Source organism: Dermacentor albipictus, chromosome 9 (genome assembly GCF_038994185.2).
Source record: "Dermacentor albipictus isolate Rhodes 1998 colony chromosome 9, USDA_Dalb.pri_finalv2, whole genome shotgun sequence".
Taxonomy (NCBI): Eukaryota; Metazoa; Arthropoda; class Arachnida; order Ixodida; family Ixodidae; genus Dermacentor; species Dermacentor albipictus.
This window is the reverse complement of record NC_091829.1, coordinates 66,064,753-66,081,709: the sequence shown is the minus strand read 5'-3', so window position 1 is coordinate 66,081,709 and position 16,957 is coordinate 66,064,753. Positions and strand designations below refer to the sequence as shown.

At 48.7% G+C, this 16,957-nt stretch overlaps 1 protein-coding gene across 3 annotated transcripts in view; it reads right to left on the bottom strand.

Moving 5' to 3' along the window:
* Window positions 1-8,073, bottom strand: part of LOC139050081 (phospholipid-transporting ATPase ABCA3-like) — a 98,012-nt gene extending 89,939 nt beyond the window's left edge. Inside the window, exons 1-3 of one of the 3 annotated variants that reach the window (XM_070526279.1) lie at window positions 8,008-8,073; window positions 7,792-7,903; window positions 4,745-5,125 (exon numbers count right to left, since the gene is read on the bottom strand). In XM_070526279.1, coding sequence (XP_070382380.1) covers window positions 4,745-5,066 — 322 coding nt within the window. In that variant the 5' untranslated portion in view covers window positions 5,067-5,125; window positions 7,792-7,903; window positions 8,008-8,073. Of the gene's footprint in view, window positions 1-4,744; window positions 5,129-7,791; window positions 7,904-8,007 lie in introns of all 3 variants that reach the window. The other 2 variants (XM_070526277.1, XM_070526278.1) reach the window with 2 other exon arrangements.
* Between the last annotated feature and the right edge of the window lie 8,884 nt (window positions 8,074-16,957).

The window sequence follows — 16,957 nt, the reverse complement described above, 5'->3', positions numbered from 1 at the left end:
TAGATAGATAGATAGATAGATAGATAGATAGATAGATAGATAGATAGATAGATAGATAGATAGATAGATAGATAGATAGATAGATAGATAGATAGATAGATAGATAGATAGATAGATAGATAGATAGATAGATAGATAGATAGATAGATAGATAGATAGATAGATAGATAGATAGATAGATAGATAGATAGATAGATAGATAGATAGATAGATAGATAGATAGATAGATAGATAGATAGATAGATAGATAGATAGATAGATAGATAGATAGATAGATAGATTTTGTGCATTTCTCCTAGCAAATTCATGTAATCACCCTTCCCCACTAATCCTCTAATCTTTATATTCATTTACATCTCGACCTTCGCAGGATAATCTACTCTTGGCTGATTTGAAATCGTGAAAAAACGTGCACATACCAAGCCCTGTAGGAATCAACATAAGCGAAGCTTCTGCGCTGCTTGCGTTCATTGACGATATTTGGCGGTGGAGTTGACGGCACACGACAGTCGTGGTGTGACGTTAAAGGGACACTAAAGGCAAATGCTATCTAAATTGACGTGGACTGTTGAAGTAGCATTCTAGTAACCTCGTGGCGCTTGTTTCGTGCCAAGAAAATACTTACGAAGGCAAATCAGAAAGTCTTTGCTCCTATTTTTTTTAGCCAAATTACGGCTGTAAATGCGAAGTCAACATATCCATTCCCAGCGGTGGGCCTTTATTGGACCCACCCGGCCTTATCATATCCATTCCCAGCGGTGGGCCTTTATTGGACCCACCCGGCCTTATCATATCCATTCCCAGCGGGGGACCTTTATTGGACCGACCCGGCCTTATCATATCCATTCCCAGCGGGGGACCTTTATTGGACCGACCCGGCCTTATCATATCCATTCCCAGCGGGGGACCTTTATTGGACCGACCCGGCCTTATCATATCCATTCCCAGCGGTGGACCTTTATTGGACCGACCCGGCCTTATCATATACATTCCCAGCGGTGGACCTTTATTGGGCCTACCCGGCCTTATCTGCCGGTAGCTCCGCGGCACGGCGCTGCTGTCAGTTGTTGAAGATGGTGGTTGTGCTTTGCACGTCGACGGCGTACGAGCAACGACGTGTGATTCGTTTTCTGTGGAGTAAGGGACTAACGCCCATCAAAATCCACAGGGAAATGCAGCCCGCTTATGGGGAAAGGTGTATTACTTTGACAAGTGTGAGGTGATGACGTTGTGAGTTCGCAAAAGAGTGTGAGCGCAAAAGAGCGTGAAAAGAGCGTGAAAAGAGCCGGACGAATTCTACCACATTAAGGGCATCACAAATTTAACGCTGCGATGGGACAAATGTCTGAACAGTTGTGGGGACTCTGCGAAAAAATAGTGTAAGGTACGTAGAATAGTACGTAAATCGGTAATTACCTGTATGTACCTTGTTTCGGCTAATAAAAATAGGGACAAAGACTTTCTGGTTCGCCTTCGTAGTTCACGAGAGAATCGAGTCTGAAGGGTACGCATACCTTTAGCGCAATTCCTGTCACACCTACCGAGCGGGGTGTGGTGACGCTGCCTACGCCATCCCCGCCCTTTACTGCCGTCGATGAGTAAAACGGCGCCCGACAGACGGCGCTGCCGTTTTTGGCTCAAAACTCAAACACGCGGGTACGGAGAAACCGAGCCAAGACAAAACGTTGGATTCGCCGCTGCAGCTCTTCTTGGTCAAGTGGCGTGGACCATTCCCAGAATCCCGCACATGACACGGAAGGGGCATCCTCTGCTACGGCCAGTTTGTGTAAGCTTCGCAAGTAGGCCAAACCTGTCCAGCAATACACAAGAACGAAACTACTGAAACGTGAAAGTGCGGGTGGCGAAGAGTGGAGAAAACGAAACTTTGCGACCGCCCGCATCATTGTCAAATGTAACGTCAACGAGTACTGTTTTTTTTTATCAAATAGAGCTGGACAAGTAGCATTTTCGTTCGTCTTATAATGCAATACAATGATCTTTCTATTACGAGTGGTTGAACACTAGTGACAAAATTGAGGAGTGCCTCCGTCATCGGGCTAGTACTTGAATGTCCCGGGGAAGTGCCCAACTGTGGCCTGCATTTATCACAATTTTTTAATTACTAAAGCCCTGTTCGCGATAATATTGACATTTTAGAGGTTCCCGAGTACTAAACTATCGCTTTAACTTGACTTAATCTTTGCTTTTAGTGTACTTTTAGATGTTACCGTGCCTGCACCACTTGTGCTGTCCACGTAGTACACAGAACAACGAGAGACGTGTCATTCATTCGCTCATTCTTTTACAGAAGGGAGCCTATATGAGCAATGCTTTCTGACGACGAATTTTCTTTCTCCCGTATCATGTTAGGTGAACTGCCACGAGCGCCGAGGGGTAAGGTTAATCACCTGTTCCCTGACTGCATCGGTAAGGGATCCAGTTGTACCCGCTCCCTGCCTCCTCTCTCGCGTTGCTCTCTCTAGCGTTCTCCCTATCTCCTCCCAGGACTGTCGTTGCTGTAAGTCGTGAGGACGGAGGCAAGCGTGAAAGCTCCGACAATGCTTTTGCGGGAGGTCACGCCTAATTATGGCGTCCAGAAAGCATTGCTGCGTCCCCCAGGGCGCGTCAGAAGCCCTTGTGGCCCCGCTCTACCAAAACATTGTTGACGTCACCTATCGTGTCTCCCGCACCCCTGCCGCGAGCTCTCAACCCCTCACCTCCCCCCCCCCCCCCCATGCGGCGTGCAAAACAGCAGCAGTGGTGGAAAACCGGCTATCGGCCATGCGAATCATTGAATCAGTTATCTCAGTTTTATTAGAAAAAGAAGCCGAGGGTGGCAAAGGAAAAAAAAAAGGAATACAGTCCTAACGACAGCTTGGCATCCCTCGCAAACAGATCAACCCAACAATTTCCGCCGTACCTAAAAAATATGGTACAGTACATTCAGAATTACATAACGGCATGTAGTAGGTTGTATAGATTAATAGCTTGCACAGGCATAGGGAACATAAACACTTTTTACATTTATAAGCACAATAGACACCAGATTTTATATGGTCCTGTGGTGACCCAGGCATAATAGTATGACGCAACCTGCACGTGTATGTGACTACTACGAAATAAATAAGCAGTCATAATTAAAAGTTAGTGACCGCAGATCCGGATCATGAGACTGAAATAATCAGAAGAATAAGAATGGGCTGGAGTGCGTTTGGCAGTAATTCCCACATCATGAACAGCAGGTTGTCATTATCCCTCAAGAGAAAAGTGTAACACAGCTGTGTCTTACCAGTACACGCCTAGGGGCAGAAACCTGGAGGCTTACAAAAAGGGTTGAGGACGACGCAACGAGCTATGAAAGAAGAATGATGGGTGTAACGTTAAGGGATAAGAGAGCAGATTCGGTGAGGGAACAAACGCGAGTTAATGACATCTTAGTTGAAATCAAGAAAAAGAAATGGACATGGGCCGGACATGTAATGAGGAGGGGAGATAACCGATGGTCATTAAGGGTTACGGACTGGATTCCAAGGGAAGGGAAGCGTAGCAGGGGGCGGCAGAAAGTTAGGTGGGCGGATGACATTAAGACGTTTGCAGGGACAACATGGCCGCAATTAGTACATGACCGGGGTAGTTGGAGAAGTATGGGAGAGGCCTTTTCCCTGCAGTGGGCGTAACGATGATGATGATGATGAATTAGAAGTTATCAAATTTGAAACTGCGCCACGCAGGGTCCCATTTATCTCGCGCCCCTTGCATCGTGCCGTGTACGCCGATTCTCGTCGATGTACGCAGTAGTATCGTGCTTCGTAAATCGCCGTGAGGGACGACAACTTATTGTTAGTGCCTACTGCTGACAGCTCCTTTTCTGCAGCGATTCATGTGACAGCCACGAGCGAGACAGTTTCCAGGGCGGCAGGGGCCATGATCGCCGTCGAGCTTGCGTTCTAGGCATGCGCACCATTCATTCGACACTGCATGGCGTACGTACGGACGTTGCGTACGCTAAACAAAAGCTGTCTATAATAGAAAGCTTTATCTTGAGTGCGTAAACTTATTACCGGGTTACCGGAGAGACCGGTAACCCGGTAATACCGGTAGTGACATCTTGTGACGCGGAGTTTAACCAGCGCGCACAGAAAGCTAATGCAGCAGCGACCTATCATATTCTACATAACAGCTGGCGCAAAACGTTGCTATCGACATAGTCGTCAAACGTGCAGTCCTTTCAGAATTTTGCTTCCACAAGAACGCTCGCGCCACACACACAAAAAAAACGTGTTCAAATGCATTGTAGTACCACAAATCGTCCCAAGATGTCGCCGCCAGCTTTACTGTGGCCGACCATTACTGTGGTAACGCGGGCCCTTACTCACAAAAACTTCTCACACTTAGAACTGTCCGTAAGATAAAATGCGAGCCAGTGCTTACTCTGTCCATCTTGCTAGCGGAGACGACCGGACTATGGCGAAGGACACTTATGAAAGGAAAAGCTTCGTAAATGATTACATTGGGCTTAGTGTTACACTGACGATTTTAAGTGAAGGACAGGACGTCCACGTCCTGTCCTTCACTTAATATCGTCAGTGTAACACTAAGCGCAATATAATCATGAACGTTCACCAACTAGCCCCCTTCATTGCTTTAAAAAGCTTCGTAAGGTCGGCACACGGTGATCCGTAAACGGTTACAGAAAGTTTACGAACGAGCTTAAAGACCCCCCGCCGTCGGCCACTCGACTCACTCCACTTGGGTCCAAGCGACTTGCAGACCCTGGTGGCCAGGTCCTCGAAGAAGGGATGCTTGGGCGCGAACGCGAGCGACCCCTCGCTCCAGGACTCGTTGGGACGGCCCCAGAACTCGATCGCGTCGGCGCTGTCGAAGAACTGGTCCTTGTTGGGCCTCGCCCGGTACGGCGCCACCGACTCCTCCCACACCGAGCTCAGCAGGAACAGCATGCACGCCAGCTCGAGCAGCGTGACCAGGTAGTGGCGCCTCACCCGGGCCAGCCACACCTGGCGCCACATCACCAGGCCCAGCTGGCTCCAGCAACCCGCGGTCTCCATGGCGCGCCCGTGTCGTTCTCGCCTTCAGACTCCGCGAGGCGATCGGACTCCGACACGGTCTGCTGTGTATGCACGCGCGAGATGTGACAACTAAGGGTAGGTAGAACGTTGTGCGAGTTGGTACGGTAACATGATCTTGGATTGTGGCGCGAAGTGACACGGGCAGAGACTAGAAGCAGACAGGACGAGCGCTAAAGAGTTAGCGCTTGTCCTGTCTGCTTCTAGTCTCTGTCCGTGTCACTTCGCGCTGTAATCCAAGACCGAGTGTGCAGGTCGAACCTTCCAGTCACGGAGAAGGGAACAAACTTAAGATAGTATAGAGAAAGCGTGGCCAGGCAAGTCAGACGTACTCGAGAGAACTATCCGCATCATTAAATAGCTGCATCATAACGTGGCCTTCGAGAAGGGCCGTATAGGCGCAGAAGTTTGTGAAAAGTATCGAATCTGACAAAAGCTATAGCACATTATTGCGCATTATTAGATTACGAGCAATTTTGGTCACTTCTTGAATAGAGGATGGCGCGAGGCCTAGTCAGAGAGGAGGGAAACAAGGATTACCACTAATTGGAGTTCTGCAGCTCAATCTCCATGACAAGAAGTAACAAACTGTAAGAAATCCCACGCTGCTTAATTGCAGCGATCAGCTGGTCGTGCGGAATTCCGCGCTGGCTCCGATATATGTAAGGGCGGTTAATAACGGAAGGCTTCTTATAGTTCTCTTGGACATTATCACAAGTGTGGAACATCGAACTGTACTCTCAGCACTGAACACATGCCGTGTGCACTGTTGAGAATCACTGCTGTCTGTACGGATTGATCTCAACGGCAGGCGAACTAGGGAAGAGCAGCCAATACGTTTCGGCAAGTCGGATCCCCTTGCCGAAACGGCGGCTCCATGCAGGCTGAGGTGCACCCGTAGTTTGGCCGCAGTTTTTCTTCCTGTGATCCCCTTGTCTGGTTTGGACTAATGCGCGCAATGGTAGTGACGTGCCAGGTACACACAGTGCGAAAGGCTTTGGTCTACGTAAAGAGCAGCTTGCCGAATTCGCAGGCATAACGGTCTACTCATGGTCATTACTGGTTGGCGGAAATAATCGGCGAGAAACGCCGCGCTCATAAACAGCCAAAGAAGTCGTTTATATTGCGTTATCTTTAACGTGGTTCCATTCTCCGGGATCTTAAGAAAGCCAGTGAAGCACGAGAAAGAAAAAAAAAGAGACCAAGCTGCGTTTTTGCCTGTCTCGATGGCAGCGCTGTCAATCGTGTTTTCAATGTTTTCAAAGAACGAAACCCGCGTGCCCGTCCTCAAAAAGAAGAAAAGAAAAGAAAACGACGAGAGAGTGTGTGTGCGCATCCCCCGTGGAGTGCTTGCCTATATCATAATTTAGGACCATGACGGATTTCGATACGTCTACGAACAATAGACTGTTTGTCATATTTGTCTAAGGCGTACCAATCTATTTTTGGAAGTTTAGTTCTAGTTACGTGAAACCACCAGTGGACAGTAACTATACTATTCACAAGTGTGAGCCGTCCTCACTATACAGGCGGGCCTCCGACTCGAAGCAACCACTGTAGCGACCGGTTACTGTGCGGTCAGGTCACTTTGACCTCCGAGACTGCAAGCGTCTCGTGGACGATTAGGATTTCACAAGAACCATCAGTCGCGATTTCCTCTGCATTTAAGTATGCGCCAGACCCCAGCCTGCATAAAACAAACGTCGCGAACACCCGTAGGTTATGAAGAATCCACAAGCCTACATCTAACACTTTATCGTTATGCATAGCTTGCATGTGGCATCACTCTATAATTATACATGGCTTGCATGTGACGTCACATGTGCCGGCTCATTCGTGCGGCGGCCATGTTGACGAATCACGCGAAGACTGGGACGCGGCCGTGACCACTTCGGCATACCAGCGGTGACGCATACCAGCGGTGACGTGCCGCAAGCTTCCCTGTCTTCAGCTCAGAATGCCACCACCTACGCGTAATCAGTACTTTCACGCTGAGTATACTGCTCACAGCTGATCGGATCGACGCGTTCACGCTAAGGGTGAGAGGGGGAATGTGGCACGGCGCGGTCAGTCGGCTTTCGGTGGTTCATTGTGCAAAAAAGAAGTGAGGCGTGCAGACAGGACACGAGAGTAGAGAAGTGGACAACACGTGTTGTCCACTTCTCTACTCTTGTGTCCTGTCTGCACGCCTCGCTTCTTTTTTGCATAATGAATCCTTACCAACTAGCTAAGCTTTCTGTCGTTCTATGTTTCGGTGGTTCACCGCAGTGGCGGATGGCTATCCCATGATTCCAAGCCGTGACGTCGATGCAAGCTATGTATGGAATTCTCTTCCTTAGCGCCCTTTAATATCGTACAACATTGCAGCAGAATGGTTCGAATATCGTGTAGAATATGTTACTGAGCGAGTTGGTTGAAGTCTGTAGGGTGGTACACATTAGAGCGACGCGGAAACTAATTCTTTGTGGGAGGGAGTAGGAAAGAACAGTGCTTAGCGCTCACTCGGTCCTTTGTTTTTTGTAGTCCCTCCTACAAAGTCTGTTTCCACTTCGCGCTAGAACCCCCTGCAGGTTCAGATATCCCCTCTAGGTTGCATCAATCACAGCGCACCTCGTTAGCCGATCCTGGCATCAAGCGGTGGAGAAGTTTCAAAATCACTGTCGAGGAACACATTAAAAGCAGCTATACAGCCGAGAGTAGGGCTCACGTTACCGTAAAGGCGTCTTCGATCGTGTCGACGATGGCCAAAGCCCGAGGAGTGCGAAGCGTCCAGAGGTGCGAGACTCGTTCGAGCAAGCAGCAATCTCGCTCGACCGGACCTGCGTCACGCAAAGGCGCCGACTGCTATTGCATGCACCGCCGAGAACGCCACGGGCGAGTGCTTGAGCGCGAAAGGCCAAATGCGACGTACAGTCTACCTTACCCGTTATGCCTTCGACGAATGGGTCACGAGCCGCCACGCGTCGCGAGAATGCGAGGTTTCTTCTTCGTTTCACGAGGCGACGCACGATCGCGCTGTGGATCGGTTTGTGCCAAAGCGCGAAAGTGTGAACACGATATCCAGAGTACTTGATGAAATGAGCGCTACGAAGACGCGGACGAAAGAACAACATGTACGACAGACAAGGCGCTACTTCCAACTAAATGTTTTTTTGAAGAAACAGAACTTTTAGTTGGAAGTAGCGCCTTGTCTGTCGTACATGTTGTTCTTTCGTCCGCGTCTTCGTAGCGCTCATTTCATCAAGTATGCATAACCAACTCACCTACATCAAGCTTCTGCGACTTCCAGAGGCTGGGCTAAGTGGCCTATATATATGTAAGCGAGGGAAAACGTTAGCGGTGAGTGTGTTAAGGTAAAGAAATAGGTAATAAAGAAAAAAGAAAGAAAGAACCGTCATTGCCAGTGACGCGCCGCAGACATGCGAAACCACGCTGCGCTGTCCGATGTTCAGGATCCCGTTTCGGAATTACCGTTCCATTCTCGCGACGTTTGAGTAACGAGCGCAATGGAACGTTGCAGTGTACCTCATTGGAGGCACTTATGTTTATTTAATCCCACAGTGGTTCGGTGCCATTATTGAAGGAACCATTATCATCATCATTACCAGGGGACAACCCCCCCCACGGGCCAACTGTGAGCTCAACACACTGCGGAGTACCCACGACCAGTAAACGTGCCTGGTATATTGTGACGTCAGACACTCGACACCTGCTTTTTGGATGTGCCGTGGGACGTGCGGGCGATCATAATGAGGAATTTATAAGAAAGATTGGACTGAAGCCAGACCTATATATATATGCCTCAAAACTGTCGTGGAGAAGTTTGCAAAGACGGCGCTGCAGTTCTTGCACGGCGCAAAGTGGAAGCTTTTATTGAACTTTTGATTTTAATTTTAATGCCTTGCCGCAAATCTTTCCGAATAAAAAAAATTTGAGACGGACATAGTCAGTACTTTTACTTTCTTCCCCCACTTCTGGCACATGACCGGCTCCGTAAACTGACCTGGTGGTTCTCAACGAGTATCTTTCGTTTCTCCGCATTCGATAGCTCAGAATTTTTGTTGTTGTTGTTGTTGTTGTTGTTGTTGTTGTTGTTGTTGTTGTTGTTGTTGTTGTTGTTCGCATCACGCGCATTCATGACGCAGCTGATGCGGCCTGCAGAAAAAGTCGTCATAATGGCAGCTTGACAAGGCCGCACGCCCCCGCATTGCCAACTTCACATGGCGGTCAGCAAATCATGCAAAATTTAACAGAAATTTACAAGCGTTGAAGTTCGTGCACACAAAAAAAAAGGAGTACCTTCAACTTTTATGGCGCCGCGTTACAATGTCCAGAAGTACCAACAGCACGCATTCAAACCTCAAGACACCACACATCTAACAAAGCTTAAATTTACAATCAACAAACATAAGTTACTGCATACATTCAAATTTCAAGACAGCGTATACATCTAAGAAAATTTAAATTCACAATCAACAAACACAAGTTACGGCATTAATAAAGATAAATCCGCATAAAGGCTTGGCTCAAGACAGAGAGCATAATTCCGATAGTGCATTACAGCCGTACGTAAGGACGTACAAAAAGCATTGTAATGAAACTAAAGCAAATGAAGGGCTAGCGAAATGATTTCTTTTTTTTTTAATTTAGTCAAATGTATTTAACAATCTCGGTAGCCGGTTTTTCAACGCTTTACGCATCGAAAACCACTGAAAATTCAAGCCTCCCGCGCTGCCTTTACATCGAATAAGTCCCTCGTCTCCCACCCGAGATGGCGCAACACGCTAGACGCGCGTAGAGTTACTGTAGCATATACAGTAACTCTAGACGCGCGTACACGGAAGCCTCAACCGGTCAGCAGTCTAGATCAGCAGGAGGCGTGTAGAGTATTGGTGGTGGGGGGAGGGGGGGGGAAGCAAGAAAGAGATCGATACGGTATGCATGTATATAGCATACCTGACTAACTCAAGCAGACTAGGTGACTATGTGTCACCGCCCTGTTTCAAAGGGGATGCCAATAGATCACCATCATCATAAGCGTTTCATCTGCAGCGTGCAAATTACCAAGCAGCAGCATAGGCAACACTTCACGCGTGAAACGCCCTCCCCGCCCCTTGATGCCATAGAGCTTTACACTCTACGCTTGATGCCATAGAATTAATATAACAAACTCTGGGGGTAGAGCTCCCCACAGCGCGCATGCTATGAAATAGGTAGCCGCAGGGGCGCCGCCATGTTGCTACTCTGTGCAGGTGCGCAGGTGCAGACGACAAGATGCGATTCTGACGAGACGCGTAATCAACGTCATCCCCGAGCCTCCCTCTCTATGGTGGCTCCATCTAGTTCAGGCGCCTGCAAACGCATCCAATCACGCATCATAAATTTTGCATAAATATTTGTAGGCGTATATAGCCATCAGATATTCTTGAAGATATACGGAATGGACTTCGCGCAATATCCACAGGTACGTGCTGCGTGTAAGTGCTTACTTGTGCATCATATTTTGAATATATTTAGCGTTACAAGAATGATAGGTAGCAACATGGCGGCGCATTTGCGGTTATCACTTTTCTCACCCAACTTTTCCTCTAGAGTTCGTATACTAACTCTATGCTTGATGCTATTGTGAATCCAACCGTTATATGGATCCTCAAGTTTGTAAAGAATCCCAGTTTCGTTACTGTTTCTTTGACGTCAAATAAGCACTAAGATATATTGGCCTATCCCGGAACTGACTCATGCATGGGTACCGTGTGTGCGGCAGTGGCGTAGCCAAATTTTTTTCTTCGGTTGGGTAGGGGGTGTCACCCATTTGACCGGGGACGAGGAGGGGTGAGAAAGGAAGAGAGGAAACCGCATACCAGCACAGAAATTTCAGGGAGGGGATGGATTAGTTCTCTAATCTCAAATACCAGTTGTTCGTGTGGTGACCGATTGTGATTGCGTGTCTATGCTCCTTTCTTTCCTTATCTCTACTTTGTTACCACTTTACCTCCCCCTCCCTTCTCTCCCCAGCGTAGGGTAGCAAACCGGATCTTTTTCTCTGGTTAACCTCCCTGCCTTTCCCCTTTCCTCTCTCTCTCTCTCTATCAGGGAGGGGATGAGGCACGTGCCCGGCATGCCACCCCCTGGCTACGCCACTGATTTGTGGATTTGGCAGAGCGAGGACCCTTATCAGATTCCAAAAACTGCAATCCTAACTTTCCCGCGAGGCCGAGTCCACGTCTCTGCTTTTTACACACTGGACTCGCCCGTTGCAACTCCGCTCCGTCACGAGGAGCTGACTTGGGTGCCCGCGCACTGCGGGAATCCCGCTAACGAGGCCTCCGACCTGTTCTTCACACCGGACTCTTGCAGCCTCCAATCCGGGATTCACGAAGGATCGCGCGCTCACTTTCAACAAGCTCACGCATGCCTCAAAGGTGGCGCGTCAGCTGTTCCCTCCACCGCACAAGTTCCTCAGCAATCGACAAGGAACCCTCTGGCACCAATTTTCTTTTTTCTTTCTAACTATCGCCCACTTTTCCTCAGTTCAGCCTGTAAAATCTGTCCCGAACCTCGCGCTTAATTCTGCTCTCAATCTCCTTTCTCATTGCCTGGCGGATCCTGCCCTCGCGGGGCTATGGAGCACTTGAAGACCTGGGAGAACAGGGAGACCCTGTTGCCCTCTGGAGACCCGGTAGTGCAGACCATGACAATACTGACCGCGCTGCCAGCGTTATGGACCGACGTAACATAAACGCTTGAGTGCAGTGGGTTCGTGCGGGGGCCCGAGAACCTGGGTGGTGATGATGATGACGACGATGATGATTATGATGATGATGATTATTATTATGATGATGATGATGGGCTTTAGCCGACGGCGCGGTCAAGCATATGATGCCTGCGCTATGCAAGTTCTTACTCAGATTCGGGCGTATACAGAAGCATGCGCCACCACCTGGAACTATACCTCAAACAAAAATGCTACCTAGTACCTGTATCATCGGACCTCGGGAACAGCCTCCCTTAGCCACTTTTCACATCCCACTTGTCTTATCTCGATGCAAAGTGTCCCTGCTCCCGTAAAGACCCTTTTCTCGGCGATCTCTTGGGCACCGCCATGTTTGATCACGTGGTGACGCGTCCATAGCTTGCCTCAGCTGCCTCTGCATGTGTTTACAATGGATGTGCACATGACGCCCGGTGCGGCTCAGCAAACCTCTGTTTCGGCGGATATCGTAGACGGTAATTGGGTGGGCGACACGAAGCTTTGGTCACAGCTTCAGAGGACATGTAAGCACTATTGGCCTCATTACGACTTGTCCAAACAGCTCGAGCAGCGTATACGGTGCTTGTATTAAAAGCAGGACTATACATGTACTCCAAGCTGTCCAAACTTTCCGCTTATGAATTAAATCAGGATCAGTGTGTTTTTCCTTCCGTTTTCCTTTTTTTTTATTTGGCAATCTTTGAATCAGCGTATTGTCATGTTTCTGACTCCGTAAAGTTCCTCGGTGCGGTCACTATCTGGCCAAGCGCTCGTAAGTATGCTCAGCTGCGATAGATTTGTTCTTGCTTCGCACAAGGCTTGGAACGTAGATGATCGGTACTTTGTAATATACTGTAGCAAAGACGTATGATCGCTAGTCACTCGCTTACTCTGTGGACTGTCACGAATCGTTCAGCTTCGAACATTCGTGTGTAGTCGCTGCCACTCATGCTTCGACGCATTGATTTAAGAGTGAGCCCATTCACTCATTCTTGATACGTGGGCGTGATATAGTGCGCGGGAGTTTGTGTGCTAGTCGGGGTGGATGTCGGGGAGATAACGTAATTAAAAAAGTTAAATTATGGGGTTTTACGGGCTAAAACCACTTTCTGATTATGAGGCACGCCGTATTGGAGGACTCCGGAAATTTCGACCACCTGGAGTTCTTTAACGTGCACCTAAATCTAACCACACGGGTGTTTTCACATTTCGCCTCCATCTAAATGCGGCCGCCGTGGCCGGGTATCGATCCCGCGACCTCGTGCTCAGCAGCCCAACACCATAGCCACTGAGCAATCACGGCGGGTTGAGATAACGTACGTTATCTTGCTTTGCGAGGAAGCGGCGCTACTCTCTTTGTCACTGTGCAACGAATAAGCGGTACCCCCTCTTGCCGATGTTCCGGAGTCCTCTCATTGGAGGCTCGTGTACAACGTTGACGGTGGAGTGAATTTATCCTCTAGGAAAGCCGCCCATCACGCAGGGTGGCCGGCAACACGTGCAGGCAGTCTTCAGGTAGCAGTGGTCCGTGGACTTGGTCACACATATTCATTGCACATCTTAATATGCCAGTCACCATTTTTTACAGCCAGCTACTGCACGTATTCAATCCACCGCTCCACATTTTTGCAGCACGAAGGGAGCACAGTGCGTCAACGAAAACCCCGTTGCATTTCCGACAGCTGATCGCACAGAAACAGGGCCGAAGCGGTAATGGTTTCGTATCCTTGCGTTTTCGCTTGAGGCAACGTGCGGCGCGCCGCCGAAAGCGCCATCTCTTTTTCTCCAGAACAAACAGCTCCGCAAAAAAGGTGGATATTCCACGCCCGGTAGTTCGAGCAGCACCTATGTCACCGCTTTTAATTGCACTCTGAGCCGTCCAGCAGGTCCACGACGCCGCCAGGAAACTGGACCTCCCGGTTCCGTCGTGGGAGACGCCCACTCCATTAAGACCAAAGCTCTGGTGGCCTGCAGGACATCGAGTAAAGTTGATTTCCTTCCTTCCACCGTGTTTTGTCTGCAGTGTTTTAGTTCGTTTCAGTTGACGTTGATTTTTTTTACACACGGTTAGTGGCAGCCGTATTGGGCCTCCAATGAAAACTAAACTGGCTGTGGGAATTCACAAACGAAATAAGAGCGTCTGTAGAGAAGTGGTGCTTGAGGGGAAAAGAAAAGGTTGACGCTATTTTCTGCAGCCCTTGTGGGAGCACGGCTCAGTGCCAGGAAGCGGTGCGGCTTCATTCACCCTCATCCTCTCGTTTTAAGTGTTCGACATTCGGGGATGTCGGAAGTGCTTGACCTATCGGGAAGGAGGCGACCGGAGTGACTGCAGAGGCAGACTAGGCAAGATAAGAAAAACAAAACAAAACAAAAACATTCGTACACTTTGACCACACCCCCCTACCGTCCGCCGCCACTGCCCGGAACCCCAACCTACGTAGCTATTCCGCCGACCGCAAACTGCCGTTTTTTTTCTTTCTTTTTTTTTCCACGCATCTTTTGGGGTGTCTTTTGTGCCGACACTGTTCTCGGTATAGCGACATCCCCCTCTTTGTCGCACGTCGCGTTTTATGGTTTTCCGAGTGGTTTGAGCGGTGGGGAACCACGCTGCGTCCTCCCCTCTCCCTACCGGACCCACTGCAATGGGAGACGGCGTGAGAGAAAATGGTCGGCTAACCACGTGCGCACCTTCCGAAGCTGTTGCCGAAGAAATGCGTGCTAACATTGTTGTCTCGCTGCGGGACGCCTGTTTACCGCCTTGGCCCACGTGCGTCCACTGTCGCAGCACCCACAGCGCCCTTAATTGGCGTTTCACCCGCCGCAGTAGCCACGTGGCTATGGCCTAATTGGCGCTGCTGAACTGGAGGTGACCCCGAGCGCGCATTCCAATGGGGGCGGAAAGTGTGCGTGCGTGTGTGTGTGTGTGTGCGTGTGTGTGCGTGCGTGTGTGTGTGTGTGTGTGTGCGTGTGTGTGCGTGTGCTTGTGTGTGTGTGGCGCCTACGGTATCTACTCGTCGAAGAGGCAGGACATGTGTCGAGTGAGCTCCTGAACATCACTTCGCAAAAAATGGTGAACGCGGCTTAAATCGTGAGTCCGGTTACTCAGAGAGGCGAGACGTGATGCAGACGCATTTCTATCGTCTTGCATTTACCGCTTACTTGCCACTGAATTTATTTATTCATTTATTAAATTGGCGCCCGAACTAGAACTAATGCAGGTAACAGTAGCGAGTGCAGTATTGGCCTCGCTGTATTTCACGTCGAAGGGACTGCCCGCGTATGCGTGAACTTTATTTTTGCTTCTTTTTGTGTGGATGTACTAACGGAAATGTTACCTACGCACTGCGACGTCCGCTTACCATGTAAAGTCCGCGCTGCAGAGCTGGGGCAGTGCTGGAACATGGAGCGACGACAGATGTATAAATGCGTCTCTCCGTTTGTGTCAAGGATTGTGTCAAATCCTTACTTTCGTTAGGCTAATTGTTTTTTAAATTTGAGGATCATCATCAGCAGCAGCAGCCTATTTTATGTCCAAAGAGCTTGCCTGTTCAGGACAACGCAGGTTGCTCGAGTACTATTCCAGTACGAACTAGATAGATAATATACGCGGTCAGCGTTGAAGTGCTAAGTACATGCAGGGTTCGAGGAAAGAAGGGGAACCGAGGGGCCCGATCTTCTTGTTAGTCACACCCGTGTGAAGCCCGGACGAAAGAATGAAGCCAATTAAAGCACTGCGTAAATTGTTCGTTGTTGTCAGTCAAAATTTAGAAATGACAAAACCAAGGCAAATGAAAGTGGACGAAAAAAAAAAAAAACTTACCACTGCGGTGGGAACCGAACCCGCACTTTTCGACGAGTGCGTCCACAGGGTAGACACAATCGATGACCGAGGTTGCCTTGAGCGTTCTTCGCTTGGTCTCGGTGTGCGAGACTGTCAAATTGACGTTATATAAATCAGATCAAGTGAGGCGAAGTACTAACAAAGGTGTACTCGCTGCCTCTAGAGACGTTTTCTTTCGTTCCCTTGAGACGATTCCCGCTTAAGTTCGCGAGCTGCGTTTCGAAGGGATGTAAATCCGTCGCTGTAAAACCGTCAGGTTTTGCCGTGAAAGAATGAGAAAACCAAGGACGCTGCATAAAACCTTCACGGAGAAAGCACTTATGACGTACCCAGGTGCGTTCTTGTTTCGAATGCATACAAATTGCGAGATTTACCTTCCGTGACAAGCAAGTGGTGACAAGCGAACACGGCCAACGCTTCGAGCTGCTTTCGAAAAGCCCGCGTTCATAAGAGCGCATGCCACTACGCATGCGCAGCCTCTTTAATCGATGGCTGCGCGCATGGCCTCCAAGATACCGCACACCCACAAAAAAAGAAAACTGACCAGCGTGCGCAATCTCGGAGGCCATGCTACGCGCAAGGAGGTTATGGCGTTCGGTTAGGCGCATAGAGTTTCATACGCGCCTCGGTGTTTGGTTTCGGTTTTATGGAGTACAGGCAAGCGCAGATGCCACCGTGGTGATACCCAAGTAGTGTCTTTTCGTATTGAATAAATAACACATCACGTATAGACTTTTTGATTCTTGATAAAATATTTTTGGCTTTTAAACAGTTAGTTCAAGTTCGAAACCGAAAATAGACATAACACTTTGCATAGCTAGCGCCATCTACGTTAAGACCTTGCGCGCTATTGTGCGAATTGATAAGCACTTTCATGTAAACTTAAAAAAGAGAACAAATGCTTTTTAGCATTTTTATTCAAAAATAAAAGCATGGTTCAATACAGAAGATCAATAGCACACGACACTTTTCCAGGGGTCATATAAATGTTAGAATTTCTGGTTTCGGTTCCTGCATAGTGCGCTGGCTTACCGCATACCGCAGAACATTTACATATTCTAGCGATACGATTAAAATGAAGCAATATGTAGGTTGTAGCACCAATCTAACACACTTCCCATCTGTTGTCGGTAAAACAAATAATCCTCAAAATTATGAACTTTATATTTATTCTAAGGGAACAAAAAGACCAATGTGCCGTTTTTCATATTCATTTTCAAGCTGCCTGACCATGAATTGGGGGCGCAATTCGGTGTACCATACACACCTTCAAGCGACAGG